Source organism: Henckelia pumila, chromosome 1, assembly GCF_033568475.1.
Source record: "Henckelia pumila isolate YLH828 chromosome 1, ASM3356847v2, whole genome shotgun sequence".
Lineage (NCBI taxonomy): Eukaryota > Viridiplantae > Streptophyta > Magnoliopsida > Lamiales > Gesneriaceae > Henckelia > Henckelia pumila.
Genome location: NC_133120.1, coordinates 157535985 through 157557401, shown reverse-complemented (window position 1 = coordinate 157557401; position 21417 = coordinate 157535985). Strand labels below are relative to the sequence as shown.

Sequence of the window (21417 nt, the reverse complement as noted above, 5' to 3'; positions counted from 1 at the left end):
AACCAAATCCAGCTTTTTTAATTTTATTTTCATTAAATTTTTTCCTACTCAAAATTATCTACAAAATTAGTAAGAATAATTTTCTGGACTTTAAATTAACATTTTAAAATAAAATATAAAATGACAAAAAAAAAGTTTAAAAGTTTTATTAAGTTAAAATGTGATTTCTCTAGTAGTGACGGATTTACGTGGTCCTTGAGATTCATCTTTTTATACGACTCAAGCTTTGTGTCATTTGATTCTCAATATTTTAAATATTTTTCACACTCAATACAAAGTTTTATGAAACTAACGTATGTACCACAAGTTTGAAGAGCGAAATTGGCAACTCTTACTGAAAATTATAGTTTCACACATTGTCGTCACCTAACAGACGGCCACCCGAACTTGATATCCTGGATCCGCCCAATAGAGGCGAACAGGGTGGCTCATCTACTGACACGCCATGCGTTTTTATTTTAGTCTAAAGTTGAATGGTGTAATGATGACCATGCCTTCATGGCTTAGTAGTTTTGTAAACCAAGATCTTATGCATTAATATATATGTTTGCTTTCCAAAAAAAAAAAAAAAAACAATTCTAGGTTTTTAATGTATAGGGTATTTTGTCAATGTTGTTTGTGTGGGCAACACTCTGAATCATTTACCTGTTGTCATGTGTAAAAATGTTTGTCGATTTTTTTCCAAAAAAAATAAAATTTGAAAGGTTTAAACCCACGTGCCAGCAGTTGTATTGTTTAAGGTAATGCCCAAGAAACAAGGAAGATCCTACATGTACATACACTATCACAAGGAATATTTAAATGTGGATATTCATCATTCATCAATATATGTAGGGTCAATTATTTTTCGGTGAACCTCACATATATTTTAAAAATTTCACCTTTAAATGCACTATTATGACCGTTCTTGTACAAATATGATGAAATTTTCCAAACAGGGTTAGTAAAATATATATTTAATATTAATAAAGGGAAATAGATGAATAGTAACCATTTTTGGTGAGGTTTTTTTAATATTCAAAAAATACATTTAATTTGTTGTTTTTTTTAAAAAAAACTTTGATTTACCTTTTTTTTCCCCTAACTTTAATTTGGGCTTTTTTTATTAAAATAATAAAAAAATATTAAAATATAGCATTTTGAAAAAAAAAAATAAAAATCAATCCATTGCAATCCGGGACTCACTGTCCCGGATTTGTCAGATTTCAGCCATGTTTGGCAAAAACTCTAACGAATTTGTAGTTTGTCCAATTGGACCCGAAAATAGCAGATTTTTTTTTTCAAAAAATTATAGAAATTAATTTTTTTTGGTTCAAATTTTTAAATATTTAATGAATTGAAATAAGATAACATTTGTGCTTCAAATTAATAATCGAGATAATAAATAACCAAATAAAATTATAATCGATCACACTTAGATAATAGTTGATATTTAATTTGAAATGGTTGTACTCGAATTGTTAGATTTTTATTGTTTGATTATATTTATTGTTTACTGAATCTGACATATTATACTTGTATATTTACTTATGAAAAGATTGGTTGGTTTAACATATCTTGTTTCAATCGATTTTTTTGGTAGACCGGGGTCATTCATTGGCCAAAACATAAAAATTACAAAAAATAAACTTGTCTCGGATTATTATAGTTTCAAACAACTGCATTAGTTTTATAAATTTTATATTATTTAAAAAAACAAGACATCTAGTCCTATTTTATTCCACGAAAAACAAATCTTGTATATAAATCAAAATACATACCAATATACCATAAGACACCCCGTATTAAGAAAGCCCCCTTGCTACATTATCTCATAGCCCATAGGATTTAATTTAGTAATTCTAGGGGGCGAAGCTGACTTATCGATCGTCGTTATCACCCGATAAGAGCACTCTCTCTTTCCTTTCACTCTTTTTAGTAATGTAGATCAACACGGTCGGTTTGTTTCTTCTCTCTATAATAACAATGATTTTTTTTAAAAAAATAATACAAAATTCAAAAATTATAAAAATAGAAAATTTGCAAACTCCGTAAATTTAAAATTATATGTGGTTTTTGATTTTTTTATACGATAAATAAAATATAAGAACATTTTTTTAATTTTAATAGTATCACACAAAATTATCGCCATAAATGAAGCGAAATATCATTTAATTAATTTTTCTTATATTAAAAAAATTATTTAATTTAAAAATATTTAAAAATCGATTATAAGTACATATATTATCTCGATTATTTAGAAAATCATATGTGACTATAATTTTATTTGGTTATATATTATCTCGATTATTAATTTGAGGTACATATATTATCTTATTTCAATTCATTAAATATTTAAAAATTTGAAAGAAAAATAAATTTAATTTCTGTAAAAAAAATTTAGAAAAAATCGGCTGGTTTCGGGTCGAACCGGGACCAAATATATATATATAATCAACGATAAAAATATTTTTTTATTATAGATATAATCAAACAATAAAAATTTAACGATTCAAATGCAACCATTTCAAATTAAATAACAACTATTATCTAGGTGTGATCGAGTATAATTTGATTTGTTTATCTATTATCTCACTTATTAATTTGAAACACACATATTATTTTATTTCAGTGCATTAAATATTTAAAATTTGAACGAAAAATAATTAAATTTAATTTATGGATTTTTTAAAGCAAAAAACGACTTGTGTCACGTTCAACCGAACAAATATATATATATATTTTGAATCCGGGATAGTCTTCCCGGATTCATCAGGGTTTCTGCCATTGTGGCAGAAATTCTGACAAATCCGGGACAGTGAGCCCCAGATTGCGACAAAATGAAAAGTGTTTTGAAAATGCTATATTTTAATATGTTTTTCTTGATTTTATATTATTTTAATAAAAAAGCCCTATAATTTGATTTTTTTTCTTTCCAGAAAGATCGTGTAAATTCGTTTCACTACGCCACAATTCATAAATCATTTAACTTTTTTTTTTTCTTGAAAAGCAATATGATTTTATAAATCAGCCAAATCTGAAATGAGAAATAACAGTAGTATGAGGATAGATACATCCTACTAGATCAGGCATAAAAGCAGTCCCCCTAGTAAGAGTGTGGACGGTCTGGTTCGCTGATCTTCTAACACACAAAAGAAGAAAAAGAAACATCGTGAGCAAAAAGTTTACAATCTTCAATGATAAGGAACAAGTTTGAATGATCTGGGACTGTGCGATGACCACTAAAGCATCGTATTCCACAATGATAGGATATAGCTGAAGATTCTTAATCCATTTGAAAGCTTCTCAGATTGACAAAGCCTCTGCCGTGGTTGGATCTTTATTCCAATGTATTCTTCTTTGAATTGCAGCCAAGACAATACCATGAAAGTCTCTGATTATACAACAATAACCGACATGAGGGGGATTAGGGAGGATATATAGTAGCATCAACATTGCACTTTAGAATATTTTATGGAGGTTTCTGCCATACACTTGCATTGATTTGATGGGTTGGTTGCAGGAGAGGAGCAAAATGCATTTGAGAATCATGCCATTGAGAAAGGTAATCCAAAGCTAACCGGTAAATCCGAGTTGCCGTAGATAATTTGTTATTCCAAACCACGTTATTACGGTTATGCCAGATACTCCACATAACTGAAGCGACAACATCAATATCCTCAGTCTCTCAAACAGCAACAATTGTATTCCACCACTCCTTTATCGATCTTGTTGTTGTTGAGAAACTCCCTAAAGGCGTGAGACTCCAGACTGGTCGAAGAAAAGGACAAGATACAATAGCATGAAAATCATCTTCGAGTTCATTGCGACAAAGGGGACAAGCATCTGAAACATCAACACGCTTGATTTGTAAGGCCTGCATTGTAGGCAAGCAAGAAGAAAGAGCTCTCCAAACAAAGTTTCGAATTTTGGCAGGTAAATGCATCTTCCACACAATGTTCCAGTTGATAGCAGTTGAAGATGATGGCAACTCTTGTGATAGAATTTGAGCCTGATAAGCACTCTTAACTGTGTAAATGCCTTTCTTTTCGGCTGTCCATGACCACATATATTCGCTCACCTGGTGACTCAAAGGGATGGAGAGAATTAATGGTTGATCTCGTTCAACAAAAAGTGCTTTTAATAAGTCCACGTCCCAGCTACCATCATGTGAGTTTCGTAATGCACTAACACATAATGCACTAACCTTCACTTGGGCTAAGGCTGTAGGACAAGTGGTTATAACAAAAGGGTGATCTTCATCTAGAAGCCAAGGGTCGTCCCAGATTTTCACATTAGCACATGACCCAATGCGCCATCTCACTCCCTTCTTAATGATATCTTAGGTTTGCCATATGCTTCTCCAAACATAACTCGGGTTAGATCCAATTTTAGCATCCAAAAAAGTACCATGAGGATAGTATCGAGCTTTGATAACACGAGATGCTAAAGAATTAGGGTCAGTCAATAGCTTCCATCTCTGCTTGGACAACAATGTCATATTGTACTCATGAGTTTTTTTGAAACCCAACCTGCCCTTAGTCTTATGTTTGCTAAGTTTTGCCCAGCTCTTCCATCGAATGCCACCTCCATTATGACCAACCTTTCCCCACCAAAAAGAGTTCATCATCCTCTCCAATTCATTGCAAAGCAAGAAAGGAATAACAAAGACGCTCATCACATAAGAAGGAATGGTCTGAATCACAGATTTCAAAAGGATTTCCTTCCCTGCTTGGGATAAAATTTTTTGCGTCCATCCATTCATTCTATTCCACGCTTTTTCTTTAATAAAGGCAAAAATGTCAGATTTCTTCCTTCCAATATGGGATGGAAAGGCCAAGATAGTTGCCATGATTTGTCGTATAATCAACCCTTAATTCAATACATATATCATGTTTCACATGGTTAGGCAAATTCGCACTGAACGAATAGAGGATTTATCAAAATTGACAATCTGACCTGAGGCTACTTCATATTTGTGGAGACAATCCTTAATCCACTTGCATTCTTCCACGGAGGCCCTGAAAAATAGGAAGCTATCATCTGCAAAAAACAGATAAGATATGAGAGAAGCAGAACGAGCCAACTTAACACCATGTAGATTGCCGTTTTGAATTTCTGCATTTAACAATGAAGATAATCCTTCAGCACATATCAGAAACAAATAAGGTGATAACGGATCGCCTTGGCGTAAACCATGATGAGGAGTAATAGGACCAATCTCATGATTGTTGTAAACCACTGTATATCTTACTGTAGACATGCAGAGCATCACCAAGTCGGTGAATTTTCCAGGAAAACCCATGTGAACCAGCATGTTCTGAGAAATGAAAGGCCTTAGACATATCGAGTTTAAGCGCGGCTTCCCCCCGATTACCTTAAATTTTGCGCTTCAGATAGTGGCCAACTTCGAAAGCAATGATAACGTTATCTATGATGTGTCTCCCGGAAGTAAAAGAACTTTGAGGCTCTGAAATAATCGAGTTAAGCACACCCTTCAACCGATTGGCTAGCACTTTTGAGACAATTTTATAGACAACATTACACAAGGATATAGGTCTCAAGTCTGTTACTTTTTCAGGATTCTTCTTCTTCGGAATCAGAACAATAGCAGTGTCATTCAAAGAATTCGAAAAGGAGCAATTATTCAAGTAGTCTAAGCAAGATTCAGTAACATTATCACTAGTGATGTCCCAAAACTTCTGGAAGAACCCAGGATTCATGCCATCGAGGCCAGGCGATTTATCCGGATGCGAACGGAGAGCTTTGCTGATTTCCAGCTCCACAAAGGGTTGGATCAAAGATTGGTATTGGTCTTCATTAATGCGCCTGGGCACCAGGTTAGTAATGTGGTGATCAATACAATCTCCAGAAGAAAACAAGTTTTGGAAATAATTTAAGATAAGCTCAGAGAGACCATTATCCCAAGTACACAATCTGCCTTGATTTTCTTCGAGATGGACTATAGTATTTTTTTGTCTTCTAGATGATGCATAAGAATGAAAAAACTTGGTATTTGAATCACCGGCATGGAGCCAAAAGACCTTAGATCGCTGCTTCCAGAAAGCTTCTTCTTGGGCCAGCAAGGAATTCAACTTATTCTTGATGTCGGCTATTTGTTGGTCAACACCCAAGAATCTCCTCTGTTTCAAAGACTTTAAATGCTCCTTACATTGATGAATGTTGGATTTGAATTTAAGTCTTACCTTATCCCCTCAACAATGAAGGTTATTTTCACAATTTTCAATTCGACGCCGAATATCAATTCCAGTCTCTTGTTTCCAACCAGTACGAACCACATCACGACAGTCTGGTTCAAGGATCCAAATGTTCTCAAATTTGAATCTACGATGCTTATGATGAGTTGTGGTCTTTGGTTTTAGAAACAAAGAATTATGGTCAGAGGTAACCACTTCGATATTACGTACCTCCGCATTGTTAAAAATATCCATCCACAAAGTATTCGACATTGCACGATCGAGGAGTTCTTCTACAAAGTGATCTGTGCCGCGACCTTTTTCCCAATTAAATCGATGTCCTTTCATACCCAAATCAAGTAAACCACTGTCAGCTGCTACCTCCCGAAAACCACATAAAAGAGAGGAGGGATGGGGAAAGCTGCCGTTCATTTCCGACTGAGATAATAAATCGTTAAAATCTCCGATGCAACACCATGGAAGAGAAGACCGTTGAGAAACAAAACGCAAAAGAGCCCAAGATTGGTGTCTACGACATCTCTCTGGGAAACTATAAAAGCAAGACAACCTCAAATCTGCTTCTCCCGCAATGGAAACAACAACATCGATAAAATTATTAGAGTAAGCAAGAAGTCTGGCCATAGATTGATCTCTCCATAATAAAGCAATACCTCCTCCATTGTTTCTACTGGTATCATAATTAAGCCTTCAAAATCCATCTTAATTCTAACACGATCCACTTTCTGCTTGTCCACTTTAAGCTCCATTAAGAAAACAAAATTGGTCTTAAACTTGGATACAAGATCCAAGAGCTCATGAACTGTGCGTGAGTTGCCCAACTCACGACAGTTCCAGCTTAAGGTACTCATAATGCCCGACGGGCCTGACCCTCTTCTTCTCCTATATTTTATATACATACATCGCACTACAGTGACTAATATTAACTATAATGTAAGTTTGTCGACATAATTCACTTATTTAATTCTTTCCAAATAAAGTTATTCTATTAATAAATATTCACTCTATTTTAATTTGAATTTTTAAAATACTAAATCCAAAATTATGATATAAATTTTTTATTTTATCGGTTATTTCCAAACATAATTGAAAATCTAATAAATCTGCACCACTCTATATTATATTATATTATAACAAATGAAATTTGTTGGAATAACTACCTTATGAACTCAATAGTGCTTGCATCGAAGGATTTAAAATCATTAATTTGAAATTTTTGGATTTAAAATTTTTTTGATTGCTTGGATTAAGTTTTATTCTTAATTCATGTAGATGCAATTGATGTTAATTATTGTTGGGATGCAATAATTGTCCTTACTAGTAGAGCAATCGAACCATGATGCTGGGGTTATTGTGCGGTTTAAAAAATTTGAGTTGCACCATTATCACCAACTATAACTTTTCGTAAACCGTCAATCGCCCAGTCCTACAATTGTTATCAAATCCAAAGTCATGAGTTCGATTTCAGTACTACAATTAGTATCAGAGCAAATGTCATGAATTCAATTCTCATTGATTGAAATAAATGCAATTATTGAGAGTGAGACAACCTAATATTTTGGTTTATCAAGAAGATAATCATAATGTAGAATTTATTAAAAATAAAAACCATAATATTTTACAGATAATAGAAAAGTTAACTCACTTAAATAGATTTTTAATAATTATCCTATCAACTAATTTCATAAAAAAAGTCCATGCTCCCAAATATTTTATATGAAATTACTTTGCTATACAAAAATATTATTAATAAAAATTTATACAAAGTATTCCTGCTAATTACTCAGTGAATAAATGTGTCAAAATGAGTTAGGACGTGTCTGGTTGACCCACTCTGCCATTTAAGATAGGTGAGTCAGATTGACAATTTTTCAACCCACCAAATGACGGGTCGGACTGCCTCGTTCCGCCCGTTTTAATAATGAGTTGCGAGTCAATCTATCACAACTCATCAAATTACATGTAAGCCCGCCGGATTGACCCGTTCCGACACCTAAAATATGTGAGTTGAGTTAAGTTGATAGTTTTTCGACCCGTCTAAAGTGGAATCGGCCTGCTCTGCCCTGTATAATGGTGGGTTACGGCAGGTTATGGATTGACCTATTCGGCTAGCTCGTTTTGACACCTGTAATACTAATAGTATTGTTAGAACGAGCTAATCGGATGGATGACTAGCTATTTTGGCACGCCGCGAAATGGTCAACAAAACGCATCTATCTTATATGAGGAATGAGTCGATCCGTTAGTTTTCTTATTTACTCCAATAATTTGAATTTGAAAATAGGTCAATGAAAATGAATCGTGCTTTTTTTCTTTTTTGGTCTTTTGCTCAATAAATAGTAATAAGTAAGTAATTTAATGAAATTTTATATGTACCGTTGAGATGGGCGGACCAAGTTAAAACGCCTGTGCGTTTTTCGTTCGAAATTAGGAACACCTGGACTCGAATTTAAATGACCAAAATACCCACACATTTGCTCCAAATTCCACGCCATTGGCAGGCGGCAGCTCTCTCTCTGGATCAAATCAAACTGCATCCCTCAAATTCGGATTCCTTTCATCCCTTTCAATCTCGTAAACTATGCTAGATTCTCAGAAGATTTCATGGATTCTGAGACTTCTCTTCCTTCTTGGATTAGGGTTTGAATTTGGGGATGCACTGAAGCTCCCGTTCCGAGTCAACGACGTTCTTCCGGTGCTGCCGCGTCAGATTTCTTGGCCTGTCCTCAACAACATCCACAGTGCTGTGGATTTGTTGCCGCAGTACATTGGATCGTTGACGCCGAATAATGGCTCCATTAACTGGAAAGGCGCTTGCTTCTCTGACAATGAGGCGAAAATTGACTTCACTGATGCCGGTGATCGGGGGATTGGGGGCGGCCTTATTCATCTCTCGGTTTGTGATTTTGATTTTGGATTATGTATACGTGCATATCAGTTTTTTTTTTAATGCGTGTGATGTGAGTTGAAATTGTGTTGTGCTTGTGAATGGGAATGCTGGTTTGATTGTGTGGGTTTGTTAGGCGCAATATTGTTTTTGCTAAACTGAAGTAGTGGGCAAAATTTTTGTGTCTATTGGGATTTTTTTTATGTGGCTCTGAGGTATCATGTGCGAGTATTGCTATCAAGAACAATGACTTCCAGATAAAAAGTTTAAAAAAGCTTAAATTGAAACCAATGAAACTTCACAAAAGACGTCCTTTGCCCTCTGTTGATATATTTAGTGAGTAATTGAGGTTTGTATAGCTCAGTTAAATGTTTCAAGCTGGGTGTAATTCAGTTTGAAGACTAAAAATTGGTTTGGGAAATGATAGTTCATGGTATGGGCTCCGTTTGAGATTTATAGATGATCGATTGGTGCAGGAGATGTGAAGAATGCTTAAATGTAAATATTTGGGGGAAAGTGCCAAATAGGCTGTTGTAAAGACTAGTTTGTAGTTATACAATAAGACCTGTGCATGTTGAGATGCTGGATCTTCTGATATATATTTTTACATGTATTGGTACCTGTTAATCGAATTCTATGTGCTATAAATTGGAAATAATCTTTTTTCTTTTTTTCAATATTAGCGTCTATCTGTCAAGATTCTACTTACATTTAAACTGTTTATTACATTTTTCAGACTGCTGCAGCCCACAGCTGGACATGTATGGATTTGTATGTATTTGCTACGCCTTATAGGGTTACTTGGGACTACTATTTTTCTGCCCGAGACCACACTCTTAGAATTGAATCTTGGGAGGAACCTGCTGAAGTGGAATATGTACGGCTTTTTTTTTAGTAGTTACTTGCATATGATAACTTTGATTAGTATAAGCTGACATTTGGAACGCCATTGAGCAGGTAAAGCAACATGGGGTCTCAGTATTTCTTATGCCTTCAGGAATGCTTGGGACACTGCTCTCCTTGGTTGATATACTGCCTCTGTTTTCAAACACTGTTTGGGGACAGAATGCTAACCTGGCTTTTCTCAAGAAACATATGAGTGCATCATTTGAAAGACGCCATCAACCATCCCGTGCCACCATCAATCCGGAAGATGTTCATTCTGGTGACTTTTTAGCTGTTTCAAAGATCCGTGGACGATGGGGTGGATTTGAAACACTGGAGAAGTGGGTCACTGGTGCATTCGCTGGACATACAGCTGTATGCCTAAAGGATGACTTGGGTAATCTTTGGGTTGGCGAGTCTGGACACGAGAATGAACAGGTGTGCAGCGGGTATTATATTTCTTACTGTCGGTAAATGTTGATTACACCGACTCTCCTCTATTTTCATCTAAGATTTCACACTATTTCATAACATAATATGTCAATGAATAGGAGTAAACGACACTTGAATTTTGGTTCTGTCCTTTTTACTAACAAAAGCATTATTATGGGAACTTAGCATTTTTATGTCAGTAATCTCCTGTGAGGTAAACTTGATAGCTATTGGAAGATGAAAATAATGGCCATATTAATTTCCCTTTAATATCTTTAATTGTGCTTTTTAACTCTGAAAAAACTGAAATTGCAAATTTGGAGTAATGACACGTGAGATACATTAGATTGCCAGGGATATCATGTCAAGGAAATTATTTAAACACCTGATGAGTTGGCTGTTCAGACGTATTTTCACTTGTTATAGCAAGTGGGAATAATCTGTTTGTCATCTTGTATAAAAACATTAATAGAAGTGTTTTGAGTTTGAGATCTGTGGCACTTAAATAGTTTATTCATATCATCTCACTTTAAGATTTTGTGAAACTTGAGGGTCATTTGCATTAGGATATTTATGTTCTTTTGCTAAGCGTCTCCTGGTTACTACAGGGCGAAGAAATTATTGTTGTAATTCCCTGGGACGAATGGTGGGAATTGGCGCTCAAGGATAGTTCCAATCCACAAATAGCTTTGTTGCCCTTACATCCAGAAGTGCGTGCAAGGTTTAATACCTCTGCAGCCTGGGAATATGCTCGGCAGATGTCAGGCAAGCCATATGGCTATCACAATATGATCTTTAGTTGGATAGACACTGTAGCTGAGAATTATCCCCCGCCTCTAGATGCTCACTTGGTATGCTTTCTTATATGCTCTCCCGGATAAATTTTTTCAATCATACGACATCTTAATGTTGGTTTGCTTATAACTCTCTGAAGTCGAGTTTTATTTCTGAATTCAGATTAGAATGAGGACTGCTTGTTTTTCCTGACCAGAAGATTGCTTGCAGGTCATTTCTGTCATGTCAATGTGGACCAGAATGCAGCCAGCATATGCTGCAAACATGTGGAATGAAGCTCTTAATATGCGACTTGGGACCGAGGTCATCTGTTTCCCAAGCCTAAACTTGAATCCAATGATATGATTATACTGTGATAAATATATTGTTGAACTGGATATGACAATCTCAATTTTGTTTTTCACAAAATTTTCCCGTTAATGTTACTGGTAAAAATCTGAATTGTGAGCAAAATTGTGTGTGCGATTATTCTTGCTTCTGTTAATGACCTCTTTCGGAAGTTAAACATGTTGGAAACGATGATAAAGTTTATCCCGAACTTCAGTTTTAATGGTTGCCAGATGTCTCATCTATCGTTTTTACAATTTTGTAGGATCTGGATTTGTATGGAATTATAACCGAGACTGAAAAACGTGGCATAACTTTTGATCAACTACTCACTATTCCTGAACAAGATGAATGGGTTTACAGTGATGGGAAGTCTACAACATGCGTTGCATTTATTCTTGCAATGTATAAAGCAGCTGGAGTATTTGGACCAGTTTCCAATTCAATTCAAGTAACTGAGTTCACGGTAAGCACTATGAATCAGTCTCCATAGACAGTCGCCGTAAAGGAATCAGTTTATCAGGCCCCTTAGATGAATAAAATTTGAGCAGTTATGTCAGACTTCTTGTTATTCGTCCCTCCATAATGCATTTGGTTGCCCAGTTCGTCTCCCCTCGTCGCCGCTCAACCCTCCACCTCTGCCCCCAATTTCTGGATCTGCTCCTGTTTATCTTATAATCTCTGATTGTCCATTTGCAGATTCGGGACGCGTACATGCTCAAGATTTTTGAAAGCAACAGGACAAATCTGCCAAATTGGTGCAACAATGAGGAAGATCAGCTCCCGTTCTGCCAAATATTGGGTGAGTATAAAATGGAGTTGCCACTTTATAACACTTTGGAGCCATACACCAATATGAACGAGAATTGCCCTTCTCTACCTCCAACTTATGAGAGGCCTGCTCATTGCTGACTGCTGGATCTTTGGATATGATCAGATATGTACAAAAAATTATCGAATTTCGTACCAGTGCGCTAGCTTGTAATATATGCCCAACTTAGCTCAATAGTTTCCACTTATAATGAATGTAATCTTTAGCTTCTGGTTCCTTATGAGAATTTCAACAAAGTTTCTAAACTTGTGACAATTTATTTTATGTTATATTCTGAAAGACTAGCAATGAGTATGTTGTTTGCTTACAACTTAAGCCGTGAACTAACATGCATAAAAATAGTGTAATTGTACTGTGTTGACCGTTGTATCACCGGAGATATCGTCGGAATGAGATATATCAAGAGGATGAAGGTACATCTCACTTATATTAGCATTATTCACCATACAATACAAAACCTAACATCTCTATGCTATTTCTGGAGTCACCTAGATGGGTTTGGGCCACTAGATTTTACTGTGTGCGTGCGCTTGCCAAGATATATGAAGTCGAAGTTCAAATCAAATTTCTTCATCCCAAAGCTCCTCAATAGTCTTGTAAGGGCCATAGACTGAGGTGTAATCCAATCCAAGACATGCTTTGCCTTGTGGGATTTTGCAAATCTCATTTTCTTCCTCCCTACTTAAAGACCACCCAAATATGTCTGCATTTTGCTTCATCCTCTCTTTGTTAAAACTCTTCACCAGCACTCCAACTCCTTGCTCATAAGCCCATCTCAAGCAAACCTGCATTTTCCATCCCACAAAATTCGTAGTTGAAACCAAAAGTTGTAACCAAAGTAACAAGAAAATGGAATTCACGACGTTAACTAGTACTTCCTCTGTCTCACTTATCTGGATTTGAGTAGAACAAATAATAGGAAATATGGAAACTCTCCATGATTGAGACGGATGGAAAAGGGAATTCAACCCAAATAAATAGGACGGATGAAATAACTATTTGGTGTCAATTTTTTATTTTACGAAAATAAAATACAAAATTTTGAAGATTTTAAACCCCATGCCATGCTGCCTATTGTGTATTTTACCTGAGCAACAGTCTTTCCTCTATTCTCTGCTATTTGCTTGAGCACTTCTGATTCCATAACTCTTTCTGTCCCATAATATGTACCAATCGATCCTAAAGTAGAATAAGCAACAACAAGAATTCTTCTATCCCTGCAGAATTCTCTCAGCTTCTTTTGTTGCCAACATGGATTCACCTCAACCTGTCAAATTCAGCACATATTAATCAATCATTTTCATCATCTTCTCCATTCCAACAACATCGTCCAATCTTGATTTTATAATCTCACTCACTTGGTTTACAGCAGGCGGAATCTTCGCCATGTCCAAGATTTCCCGAAGCTGCTTGCAAGTGAAATTGCTGACTCCAATAGATTTTGTGAGGCCAGTTCTTTGGCACTCTTCCATGGCTGCCCAAACTGTGGCAAAATCCATGGGAAGAAAGTCATCTTCTTTAATGGGATACCGCACTTTTCCAGGCTTAGCACTCACAGGCCAATGTATCAGATACAAATCAACATAACCCGTGTTCAGATTTCTGCAAATTTCGCAACACGTAGAAAAAAACATTCAAAACAATAGACTCCCATACAGAAACTAAAAGACTAATGAGAAGCATATATATTTATATACTACTTGAGGGTTTCCATCAGTGCTGGAAGAACATATTGGCCGTGAGCATCACTACACCAAAGCTTCGAAGTGATGAATAACTCTTCCCGCGACTTGATCAGACCGCTGTTCACCGCTCAATTACGGCTTCTCCGAGTGGTTTCTCTGAATTATACAGTGAAGCAGTGTCAAAATGCTTGTAACCAACTTGGATGGCTTCTAAAACAGCTCTCTTTGTGGTTTCCGAATCCACGGGAGGATCAGATGCCGTTCCGAATCCAAGAACAGGGATCTTTCCGGTGCCTGAATTCAGATTGAGTTCTGGGATAGCTAAGTGGATTCGATTGACTTCCATTTTTGGAGGCTGTGGTGAATGTTGAATTCAAGATTATTAATCTACTTGATTAATCAACAACTGAGTTAATATCAAATTAATCTAAAATTAATATATATATATATATATATATATTTATATTTTTAAAAAAGGGCTAACCCAGATGGTCACATATGTCGTGATACAAGGAATTCCAACTTCATCGGAACAAAACAATAAGCTAATAAACAAAATGATAGTAAAGAAGATTTCTCTTCCTTATTTTCCAATGTGGGACAAATTCCCACCATTTTATTTAATGCACTAAATGAGTCTTATTGTCTAACTTCAATAATTAATTTCTCATTTACTTGAAATCAGTATTGAACATATGAATATTATAAAAATATCTACTAGATTCTAATTTTTTAAAGTTAATTTTGGATTTTATGGGACGGATTGTATTAGACTAATTTTTCGAATGTTAACGAGACTCGAACCCATTTTCACAATGGGCATGAGATAGGGCCGATCTATCCACAGCGTGGTCTTAGCCAGGGAGACCCTTTGTCACCGTTTCTTTTCCTGATCTGTGCAGAAGGATTATCACTACTTTTTCAGGCTGAAACAAGAAGAGGAAACATTCATGGGATCAAGATAGCTCGAAATGCACCTCCAATCTCCCATCTCTTTTTTGCAGATGATAGCTTCTTGTTCTTCCAGAGCAACAGAAGAGGAAAGCAATCGTGTGAAGTTCTGTCTCCAACAATATGAAATGGCCTCTGGACAGAAGGTGAACTTCTCAAAATCTTCCATCTCTTTTGGTGCCAATGTTTCAAATGAAAATAAATTTTTGATCAGCGAATCTTTTGGGGTATGTTACACAACCAACCATGGTAATTACCTTGCCTTGGTCTCCCATCTCTTATTGGTAGTAACAAAGCGGAAGTCTTTGCTTTTGTTAAAAGAAAAGGCATGTAAACGTTTGCATGGATGGAGACACAAACTTTTGTCCCGGGCTGGTAAGGAAATCCTTCTTAAAGCAGTGATTCAAGCATTACCGACATATGTAATGAGTGTTTTCCTTTTAACTTTGATGTTATGTGAGGAATTGAAACGTATGATGAATTCATTTTGGTGGGGTAAATCGAACAATAGTAGAGGTGGATTAAGGTGGAAGAGTTGGGACAAACTTACACATCACAAGGCTGAAGGGGGGCTGGGTTTCAGGAAATTACATCATTATAATTTGGCCCTTCTGGCAAAGCAGAGTTGGAAACTTATAACAGAACCCAACTCCCTAGCATCTCGAGTCTTAAAAGCTCGTTATATCCTCGATCATCTTTCCTCGAAGCAAATATTGGAGCCAATCCAAGCTATATGTGGCGAAGTATCATGGCTACCCAAGAATTGATCAAGAAAGGGGTAAGAGTCAGAATTGGGAACGGTGCTCACACTCCTATCTGGGGCGCACCTTGGCTTCCTGATAAAGAACAACCTCTTATCACTACTGAGTGTCCCTTCGAGCTACAGGAGACTAAAGTTTATTCCCTTCGATTGTCGGGCGATGGTAACTGGGATTTGGATCTTACCAATGATATTTTTAATGAAAGGGACACTATGCTTATTCTTTCTATTCCTCTTAGCAGTAGAAATTGTGAAGATAAATGGATGTGGAGTGCGCATAGGAAAGGTCAATATTAAGTGAAGAGTGGGTATAATTTACTTCAGGCGAGGCAGACTCCCATTTCTACCTACACGGGTATTAATTGGAGGAAAGTTTGGGGGTTAAAAATTCCAGCGAAAATTAGAAATTTTCTTTGGAGGGTTTTAGCTAACTGCCTACCACGTAAAGTATTGAATATACATGTCCATATGATGCATGCAACATGAACTATGAATGATCTGGGTAACTGGGATCATATCTGGAAAATCATGCTCAGTTCATAGGCGGCTCCAGTATGCGCACGCTGCTCCGAAGATCCAGTGGGTGCCACACATACTGAACCCGATCTTGGACTATCACCGTCCTGGGTAAAAACCGTACACGCTGCCCCGTCGGTCCAGTGGGTGTCACACGGTACCCGATCGTATAATAACAACAACCCTAGGGCTGAGCGACCCTAGAACAACTGGTTATCTCAAAAGGATAACAGTCTCAACATGGTATGCAAATGCCGCATACAAATCATGAACAGTAAGTCATGCATATTATGACAGATAATAATGCAACACATAATTATGCAACAAATAAATATGTATATTCAGCTGGCTATCTCAGTACGTACTTACGTACCTTAGTTCTACTAGGCAAGCTATACCAGCTCTAAAGTCCAAGCCTATAATCCACACTACAATGCAAAATACTCATGCATTATAACAATATTCTAAAAGCTTTAACTGCGCTATAGCATACTCCCTATTTACTATAAGGAGTCAAAGCTATATCTGCGTCCGTCGTCAGCCCGCTGATGATGATTGCCCCAGAACTTGGGCACCACTCCGCAGCAACCTTGGAGCGCCTCGCCAACCTCCGGACCAAGCCTAGGAAGGATGGAATCACTCCTAAACTTCTAAAACTAGGCTGAAACCGAGAGAGAAAGATAGGAATTGGTGTGAAATTGTGGCCCTCGGAACCCATATTTATAGGCCACGATCGGAAGCTCCGATCTCCACCTGCATCTACGTGTTCAATCCTCGAAGACACTTGGCACTGGACAGGGATCGAAAGCTCCGAACTGGTTCGGAAGCTCCGATCGAACCGCTTCTTCCGAACTGTTTCCGGGTGCTTCCGAACTGGTTTTGGACCCCCGGGACCTACCCTACCATTTTCGGACGTTCCGGATCTGATTTTCCACTTATTTTAACCAAATAAGGACTCCTTAAATATGTTTTGACACTTTTAAAATTATATGTCATTTTCTAACATGTTTAAAATCACCTAATCTTGTAAAATGGAACCGAGCTACTACATTCTCCCCCTACTTAAGATATTTCGTCCTCGAACAATCTTAAATAATGAATGCAGTAAAATACTAAATAAACATCTTAAGTACCGATATGGACTTGAATAAGAACAACAAGTTCTTTATTCTCTCATTATCAATCATCATTGTGTCCTGATGAAAAATTGTAATCACTTGACAACTCAAAATCATATCTCTAATATCATGGGAAAACCACCCAAATAAGTCTTACAATCACTTAATAAGAAACCCAAATCACCATGCTGATCATGCCCCCGATCACTATCTAAAACTCTACTAAGGCCAGACTATACTGATCGAATCTCCTGGTTCTCCCCCAGTACCACCTGTGAAAACTTTCCATCCAGAATGTACTCTTGTCAAAGAATCCTTTCCAAGACCATTCTGTCAATGGAAACTAAAATCTGTATCTCTGATAAAGTCAGACGATAACTTTCAATTATCTTGGCACTAATCCAGTACCAATATAAAATTCATAAGAATATTCCTTTTGGTAATTATACCCCTTGCTATAACTGTGCAAAATATCAAGACTCTGGTAGCCTCCCCCAATAGCCTATCTGGAATAAACCTCCCAGAAAACACCGGCGTAGGTCGCGCTTCCTATCCCGTCTTTGAACAATCCAGCACAATCCTCAGCACCTGGTATAATGCATCACTAAAAGTATGATGAAAATCTATCATCAATAAATAATTACTCAAACACTGAGTATCTGAGGAAACAAGTCAACTCTGACACTATGTCAAATCACTGATTTTTTGAATCAAAGGAAAAATCCTAGAACTGATCATCTGAAAACTAACACAACTCTAATCCTTGGTTATGCAAATATCAACTAATTCAATACAGTTGAATATTGATCAGAAAATACTTGGAATTTAAATTTAAAAAATTCCCAAATTATAAATCCACATGATTGTCAGAATACAACTTATTAACATTCTGTTATCACAAAACAGAATTATCAAACGGAATACTCAAATACATCATCCTTCAAAATCATTCTGAGTGTCATCATTCTTTTCTGACTGCGACTGAGATCCCTGCAAAGCATAAATCTGACCCTGCATCCGAGACTGTTGACCATCTCCATGATGCCTACTCTGGGTCCTCTGCTGCACTGATGCCTCAGACTGTCTACTCACCTGAGATCCCATCCTAGATGCTTGTCCACTCTGTCCGCTACGCTTGGGACAATCTCTCTTGAAGTGATCAACACTTCAACAGATGAAACAAGCTCCAGCAGCGGCTCTACAATTCTCAGTGGGATGATCTCTCCCACAATGATCACACTGCAAATTTTTCTTGCTCGACTGACGAGTCTCACCAGATCCTGTAGATGAAGAAGATCCGGATTTCTTAAATGACTGAGTACGGGGACCCAAAGAACTCGTGGGTCTAGACGAGAAGAATGACCTGTTGCGTCGAATGCTATCCTCTGCCTGGTGACATCGACTCATAATCCCTCGTAAGTCATGTCATCTCCCACAGCAACTCGGTCATGAATCTCCGGATTAAGGCCCTGGAGGAACAGATTATACTTCGCCTCTGAACTATCGGAAATCTGGGGGCAATAAGGCAACAACTCAAAGAACTTCAACTGGTACTCCTCAATCGACATTGATCCCTGCCGCAAACCCAGCAACTCACTTGTCTTCATCTGTCGGAGAGCAGGAGGAAAATACAGCTTATGAAAAGCCGTGCGGAAATCATCCCAGGTAGCAACTCCTCGGGCTGCAATAAAAGGCGCAGAAGTAGAATCCCACCACTTCCGAGCTCGTCCTTCGACCAGGAAATCAAGAGTCTCCATCCGCTGCTCCTCAGTGCATCGGTACTCCCGGAAACAAACTTCCATACGTCGTAGCCAGTTCCCCGCATCCTCTGGTGACTCTCCTCTGACTAAAGGCTTCGGACCCATCTGCATAAACCTATGCCTGCTGAAATGCCTGCAATCATCATGGCGATGGTGATGACGGCCCCGACGATGCTCTCGATCGTCCTGATCACCCCAGCGTCCACCTATGCTGCCTTGACTACTCTCGTCACCATGACCCGCCATCTACACGATGATTAAAGGTTAAACCCAATTCCAACAATCTAGTTCTCAAGATTACTATGCATGCTCTGATACCATAAATGTAGTGTCCCACGCCGTGATCACCTACTAATCAGAACTTAAGCATAAATTTAACTTAATTAAACATAATCAGAGAAATAACAGCGGAAAATCTTAATCTAGAAATCCTCTGATGACCCTTGCTACCAAGCCCTGGTCACCGATCAACTACTGATCTCGCTCCTGGTCCACCTGCAAAACCTGCCCAGTCGAATGAGGTGCCCGAGATAAAAGCAGGGACGTGAGCGCTAACGCCCAGTACGTAAAGTATTGAATATGCAGGTCTATATGATGCATGCAACATGAACTATGAATGATCTGGGTAACTGGGATCATATCTGGAAAATCATGCTCAGTTCATAGGCGCCTCCAGTATGCGCACGCTGCTCTGAAGATCCAGTGGGTGCCACACATACTGAACCCGATCTTGGACTATCACCGTCCTGGGTAAAAACCGTACACGCTGCCCCGTCGGTCCAATGGGTGTCACACGGTACCCGATCGTATAATAACAACAACCCTAGGGCTGAGCGACCCTAGAACAACTGGTTATCTCAAAAGGATAACAGGCTCAACATGGTATGCAAATGCCGCATACAAATCATGAACAGTAAGTCATGCATATTATGACAGATAATAATGCAACACATAATTATGCAACAAATAAACATGTATATTCAGCTGGCTATCTCAGTCTGTACTTACGTACCTTAGTTCTACTAGGCAAGCTATACCAGCTCTAAAGTCGAAGCCTATAATCCGCACTACAATGCAAAATACTCATGCATTATAACAATATTCTAAAATCCTTAACTGCGCTATAGCATACTCTCTATTTACTATAAAGAGTCAAAACTATACCTGCGTTCGTCGTCAGCCCGTTGATGACGATTGCCCCAGAACTTGGGCACTACTCCGCAGCAACCCTGGAGCGCCTCGCCAACCTCCGGACCAAGCCTAGGAAGGATGGAATCACTCCTAAACTCCTAAAACTAGGCTAAAACCGAGAGAGAAAGATAGGAATTGGTGTGAAATTGTGGCCCTCGGAACCCATATTTATAGGCCACGATCGGAAGCTCCGATCGTAGGATCGGAAGCTCCGATCTCCACCTATAGCTACGTGTTCAATCCTCGAAGACACTTGGCACTGGATAGGGATCGGAAGCTTCGAACTGGTTCGGAAGCTCCGATCGAACCGCTTCTTCCGAACTGTTTCCGGGTGCTTCCGAACTGGTTTTGGACCCCCGGGACTTACCCTACCATTTTCGAACGTTCCGGATCTGATTTTTCACTTATTTTAACCAAATAAGGACTCCTTAAACATGTTTTGACACTTTTAAAATTATATGTCATTTTCTAACATGTTTAAAATCACCTAATCTTGTAAAATGGAACCGGGCTACTACAGCAACCTTGGCTCACCTAACACTTTTATAGATTGGTGGAACTTTTTGGTCTCTTCAGTTGTACTTCCAGAGGTTGAAATGGCCGCTACGGTCTTATGGAGTATATGACATAACAGGAATGAAGTTGTTTGGAATAGAAAGCATAAATCACCGATTCAAATTTTCCAAACAGCTATGGAATCTCGATCTCAATGGAATACGACACATCTAAGAATTATTGTGAACTCTTCGTCTGGACATGCACAAGTTGCACGCTGGAGTAAACCACCCACAAAATTTCTCAAATGTAATGTGGATGCTGCGATATTTCACGATCCCACTCGGATGGGATACGGTTGCTTCCAGCACTGATGGAAACCCTCAAGTAGTATATAAATATATATGCTTCTCATTAGTCTTTTAGTTTCTGTATGGGAGTCTATTGTTTTGAATGTTTTTTTCTACGTGTTGCGAAATTTGAGTTGCGAGAGATTTTACATGTGCATACTCCACTTCTGTTGATTTTCTATAAAGAGATTCTTCATAACACAAGTGATATAGCCGAAAATCTTCCGAGCAGTGTTATT

General features: G+C 37.7%; 3 protein-coding genes across 3 annotated transcripts; 2 read left to right on the top strand and 1 right to left on the bottom strand.

The window, feature by feature from the left end:
* The first annotated feature begins 8651 nt into the window (after positions 1–8651).
* LOC140882056 (uncharacterized) lies at positions 8652–12655 on the top strand. The gene is made up of 7 exons (XM_073287805.1): positions 8652–9090; positions 9818–9958; positions 10039–10404; positions 11007–11249; positions 11404–11496; positions 11786–11986; positions 12220–12655. Exons 1-7 carry the CDS (start codon positions 8776–8778, stop codon positions 12430–12432), a joined length of 1572 nt encoding a protein of 523 aa, XP_073143906.1. The 5' UTR covers positions 8652–8775; the 3' UTR covers positions 12433–12655.
* A 66-nt stretch (positions 12656–12721) lies between these two features.
* LOC140882065 (non-functional NADPH-dependent codeinone reductase 2-like) lies at positions 12722–14395 on the bottom strand. The gene is given in 5 exon segments (XM_073287816.1): positions 12722–13137; positions 13440–13619; positions 13711–13954; positions 14053–14164; positions 14167–14395. Coding segments are annotated over 5 exon segments (978 nt in total). The 5' UTR covers positions 14384–14395; the 3' UTR covers positions 12722–12912.
* Positions 14396–15041: 646 nt separating this feature from the next.
* On the top strand, positions 15042–16045 carry LOC140874298 (uncharacterized). The gene is made up of 2 exons (XM_073277571.1): positions 15042–15459; positions 15612–16045. Exons 1-2 carry the CDS (start codon positions 15042–15044, stop codon positions 16043–16045), a joined length of 852 nt encoding a protein of 283 aa, XP_073133672.1.
* Positions 16046–21417: the final 5372 nt, after the last annotated feature.

Excerpts from the sequence above, each read along its gene's own strand:
- LOC140882056 (XM_073287805.1), top strand. The coding sequence starts at position 8,776 with ATGCTAGATTCTCAGAAGATTTCATGGATTCTGAGACTTCTCTTCCTT. Across the intron at positions 9,959-10,038 it reads AACCTGCTGAAGTGGAATAT|GTAAAGCAACATGGGGTCTC; the intron begins GTACGGCTTTTT and ends GCCATTGAGCAG. Across the intron at positions 11,497-11,785 it reads ATATGCGACTTGGGACCGAG|GATCTGGATTTGTATGGAAT; the intron begins GTCATCTGTTTC and ends ACAATTTTGTAG.
- LOC140874298 (XM_073277571.1), top strand. The coding sequence starts at position 15,042 with ATGATAGCTTCTTGTTCTTCCAGAGCAACAGAAGAGGAAAGCAATCGT. Across the intron at positions 15,460-15,611 it reads GTTATGTGAGGAATTGAAAC|AGTTGGAAACTTATAACAGA; the intron begins GTATGATGAATT and ends CTGGCAAAGCAG.